The 4,736-nt window shown below is 39.9% G+C and overlaps 2 protein-coding genes across 4 annotated transcripts; one reads left to right on the top strand and one right to left on the bottom strand.

The window, feature by feature from the left end:
* Positions 1 to 924: 924 nt before the first annotated feature.
* On the top strand, positions 925 to 4,359 carry LOC104815876 (pentatricopeptide repeat-containing protein At1g05600). Of its 3 annotated transcripts, none has more exons than XR_772208.1 (3): positions 925 to 1,196; positions 1,664 to 3,323; positions 3,861 to 4,359. XR_772208.1 is itself a non-coding variant. In XM_010544473.1 (2 exons), exon 2 carries the CDS (start codon positions 1,749 to 1,751, stop codon positions 3,258 to 3,260), a length of 1,512 nt encoding a protein of 503 aa, XP_010542775.1. In that variant the 5' UTR covers positions 925 to 1,196; positions 1,664 to 1,748; the 3' UTR covers positions 3,261 to 3,394. The 3 variants fall into 3 exon arrangements, 1 of the variants encoding a protein (XP_010542775.1); XR_772207.1 differs by having other exon boundaries at positions 3,817 to 4,359; XM_010544473.1 differs by lacking the exon at positions 3,861 to 4,359 and having other exon boundaries at positions 1,664 to 3,394.
* On the bottom strand, positions 3,711 to 4,145 carry LOC104816088 (RING-H2 finger protein ATL39-like). The gene has a single exon (XM_010544757.1). It carries the CDS (start codon positions 4,143 to 4,145, stop codon positions 3,711 to 3,713), a length of 435 nt encoding a protein of 144 aa, XP_010543059.1.
* Positions 4,360 to 4,736: the final 377 nt, after the last annotated feature.

Here is a 4,736-nt window from a genome sequence, read left to right as displayed (position 1 = left end):
GGGGGGGGGGGGGGTTAATTTTAATTTCTATTATTAGATCTCGACAGAAAATTTATATTTTTTCTGAAAATAATAGTCATATTAATAAATAAGAATCTGTTGTTTTCTCAATAGAAATACCCTATTAGATAATTTTTACACGACCAAAAAAAAAAAACAGAAAACTACTTTCGGCCAATTTCTACCAAATCATATTCCGATCTTGCTTGCGACAGAAGTTACGGTCATACCTAAAACTCGACGGCCCACAATGAAATGACTCGTAAAGACAAGACTGTAAATTCTTCAAACTGCAGAGATTATACAACTAAAAATTGTGTTTTCGGCGACGAAATTTATATATTACTGAAAATTCTTCAATTATGCAATGGCCACGGCTGTGGCGTGGATCTGTAAAAAAAAAAAAAAAATCACCTCGAAGGTCTTCTTCTAATAAGATTTCGTAGACTCTTGGAGTGATTATTACATGATGATTGATGTTCCGAAGAATTCAGATTCACTGGACAGTGAAATCTGATCGTAAAAAAACATTTTTTTTTTGTGCAAAGTGAAAGAGGGAATTATTTCATGTAGAAAGGGTTTTATGTTTGTTATTTCGTTTTTATACCCCAAATTATATTTCTTCCCCAGGAATCGGAATTGCAATTTGCATTCAAAACTTCTTTTGGTTTTCCTTTTTTTTTTAAGATTGTTTTTTGGTTTGATTCTTTTCATACAAATATCTATATAGAGTAGATGAGATTCAATGAATAAATAAAAGAAAAGGGGAATAAATATCCACATACAAAACGTCGTTTTATGGGGTTTACAAAGTTATTTTACGACGTTATGGGTCTTTTCATGAATAAATAAAAGAAAAGGGGTTAAATGCTAAATTTTCATAGTGTATCTGCCTCTTGCCCTATTTCCCCAAATCCTGCAATTTTTTTCCGTCACCCCTTCCGGAGAATAGTTTATCTACCATACGAACGAAGAGCAATTGGAATAATACAAAGGTTGCTGAGTTCGAGGACAAGACGAGTTCACCTGATTTGACGGTCGTACTTTTCGTCGTTCTTTCACAGGTTCGATTCGCATCTACTCAGAGGATCTGAGGAAGTGAGAGGTGAAGGCAGCCGCGAGGGGAGGAAGCTAAACCACGAACAAGGCAGGAGAAAACGAAAACAGAGGGACCCGTAAAGGCTCAAATCTCCAAGGTATACACTTTAATTCTGAATTCTCAAGCTTGTCCAAACGGTGAATCCTGAATTGACCAAGTTGAGAATTTTTTTTGTTGTTCCTGGAGTATTTTACGGTGGAACCATTGTTTATGTTGTTGCGACATGATTCTTAGTTTCGGGTTTTTGTTTCTCTGTGTTTATCTTCTTAATCTGCGACCCATAATGAATGCACAAAGCAAGGCAGACAATCTGGGTATTTCAAAAGTTTGGATTTTTCTTTTTGGCCTACTTGCAAATCCAGGAAAAAACGTTTTTCGTTCTAAGCCTTTTCCTTGAGCTAAAAACTGAAGGAGCTGAATCTTGTTCTTTATTGACATGAAATCCGGCTAAGTTTCTCCTGAGGTTTCTTAGGAATTGTTACAGTTTCGTGCTCTGGAGTAAGTTGAAAGTAGTTTGCTTGCGAGTCATTGTCTTTTAGCTGATGAGACGTGGAATCATTGCAGGGAATATGTTTTCTTGATGTTATGGTGGAGTTCAAGAGTTGGGTCTCAGAAGAGATTTCTGATTGTCCGGATTTAGAGTATTATTATGAGTGTTAGATGGCCAAGAGTTCTAACACCAAACCTACTTTCCCAAATCATAAAGAAGCAGAAGAACCCACTAACAGCTCTTCGAATTTTCGAGGAAGCAAAGGAGAGGTTTCCGGGCTACAGTCACAATGGCTCAGTGTACGCCACCATGATTGGCATCCTCGGGAAATCTGGCCGTCTCTCGGAAATGAAACATGTCATTGAGAGAATGAAAGGAGATTCTTGCGAGTGTAAAGACACAGTGTTTGCATCAGCCATCCGTACTTTCTCGAGAGCTGGAAGGCTGGGGGATGCCATCTCTCTATTTAAGAGCCTCCCCGAGTTCAATTGCGTGGAATGGACTCTATCTCTTAACACCCTTTTACAGGAGATGGTTAAGGATTCGAGGCTTGAAATGGCCTGTCGCATTTTCCAAAAGCATTCTTATGGATGGGAGGTGAAGTCTAGAGAAACATCCCTGAATTTTCTTATGAGGGTTCTTTGTCAGATCAACCGCTCTGACCTGGCAGCACATGTGTTTCAAGAGATGAATTACCAGGGTTGCTATCCAGACAGAGAGAGTTACAAGATTCTGATGGAAGGGTTTTGTCTAGAAGGAAAACTGAACGAAGCAACGCATCTGCTGTATTCTATGTTCTGGAGGATCTCGCAGAAAGGGGCTGGTGAGGACATTGTGGTCTACAGAATTCTTTTAGATGCACTATGTGATGCGGGGAAGATTGATGAAGCCATTGAGATTCTTGGTAAAATCTTGAGAAAAGGGCTAAAATCTCCTAAACGATGCTACAATCACATCGATTTTGGTCAGTGGGATGGTAAAACCGGAAGTGTTGAGCACATAAAACGCTTGATAACCGAGACTTTGATCCGAGGCACTATTCCCAGTCTGGCTAGCTATGATGCCATGGCTGCCGATCTCTACAGCGCAGGTAGACTTGCTGAAGGTGATGAAGTGCTTAAAGCAATGCGAGGCAAAAGCTTCAAGCCGACACCCTCCATTTACGAGGCTAAGGTCACCGCACTGTGTAGGGCCGGAAGGCTGGAAGACGCAATGGCTGTGATCGCTGGTGAGATGAGGGAAAGTCACTGCCTTCCAACAGTTGGAGTCTATAACATTCTCATAAAAGGCCTGTGCGATGAAGGGAAATCCATGTTGGCAGTTGGGTATCTCGAAAAGATGTCTAAGCAAGTCGGGTCTGTGCCTAACGAAGAAACATACGCAACTCTGGTTAGCGGGTTGTGTCGTGATGGTGAATTCCTAGAAGCAAGTCGGGTGATGGAGGAAATGCTGATAAAATCATTCCTCCCGGGTGTTGAAACTTACAATGTGCTTATAAAGGGACTGTGTGGCATGTGTAGGGGATATGAAGCAGTGGTGTGGTTGGAGGAAATGGTTAGCCAAGGCATGATGCCCGAGTCTTCTGTCTGGAACGCCTTCCTGTCTGAATCTGTCTGTTACAATGCCATTGACACTGGTGAGATTCTCGAACATCTAACAGAACAAGTATGAAATTTCTCTGAAGCATCAAAAAGATCGTCTTGGAACTGTCTTCAATGATTTCACTGCGAAAAGGTATGCCCTTTCATCACAACAAAGACAGTCTTCAGTGTAATATTCTTGCGAGTGACTTTTTTTTTTTTTCATGTCATGACATTTTCCCTTGTCATTGAAGGAACACAATTATATCACAAAAAGGAAAATTTTCAAAAAAAAAAAAAAAGGAAAAATTCTAAAAAAAATATATTGTTTTTCAATTTTGACAAAATTAATTTTTTTTAGAAAAAAAAATACTGAACTTTTTAAATGATTCAAAATAATACATGATCTTTTTTACGAGTGTCCGATTAAACAACCGAAGTGGTGTAACGAAAGTGCTAACGTGGCGGATTAAACATTCTCAAAAACGTAAGACAGTGGTTGGAAATCCAACAAAGTTGCTAGCTCTAGTTCTAGTTCTAGTCATTGTCTCCGTAAAATGCTCTTCACGAAGCTGCGGCAAATAGGGCAAGAAAAGCTATTCCCGATCCACAAATCGATGCAATCTCTGTGGAAAACATGTTTGCAGTGAAACGGAGTATCAACCCTATCTTCATCTTCGAATTCATCCAGACAGATGGTGCAGCTCGTCGTTCCTTCTGAATCGCCTACGTCTTTGAACTTGCGGCTCAGTCGCGGGCCCACCACAACTGCAGCCGCCGGGACTCCCGAAGTTTCAGGAGCACCAGCTGACCGAGCCCTCCTCTGGTGGAAAGGTCGAGTAATAATCCACCAGCAAACGACGAAGACGATGATCACTATCACGAAGTATATGGGAACTGCGTAGTACCACTTGGAAAGTACTGACGTAACCGACTCCATGGCTTGTGCAAACCACTCTGGTGGATTCTCCTCCATGGTAGATGAGATCATGAGAGATTAGATTTGTAAACTTTGCTTCTTTTTTTTTTTTTTGTTAATTATTGAAGCCGAGTGTGTGTATATATAGATTTCCTTTTTTCTAGTTACAGTAGGAGTAGGATACGTATTCCTTGTATAATTACTATTTTTTTTAGAAAAAAAACAGATGGATTGGACCCAAATTGGGAACTTTCCAAATCTGTTATGTGTTGTTTATTTTTTTAAAATTGGGTTTCCTTGCCGTCTAAGTAATCAATTCTGGGTAATGCGGATTAGGGTTTCGTGATTTTTTTTTTCTTTCAAATTCCCGTTCTCTGTTTCTTTTCCTCTCCTCTGTTTTCTGTTTATACCCGGCTTTGTTTTTTCGTCGTTGTCACAAAGAATGACTGCCCCCATCTGAAAACCCTAATCTAGTTACAGAAAAGTCTCAGAAGACAAAAGCTTCCCAAATCTAAAGACATCAGCTTTCGTGTCTCCCTGACCAATCCATGAAAAATTTTCCCCAGAAACAGATACCCATTGAGAGAAACATAAAAATCAAGCTTCGATTTCGACAGAAAAAACTTATTTCAAGAACAATCAGCAGGA

The sequence above is a fragment of the Tarenaya hassleriana genome, unplaced genomic scaffold (assembly GCF_000463585.1).
Source record: "Tarenaya hassleriana unplaced genomic scaffold, ASM46358v1 Cleome24, whole genome shotgun sequence".
Lineage (NCBI taxonomy): Eukaryota > Viridiplantae > Streptophyta > Magnoliopsida > Brassicales > Cleomaceae > Tarenaya > Tarenaya hassleriana.
Note: the sequence above shows the minus strand (reverse complement) of the source record. Positions and strands in the feature narration are given on the sequence as shown.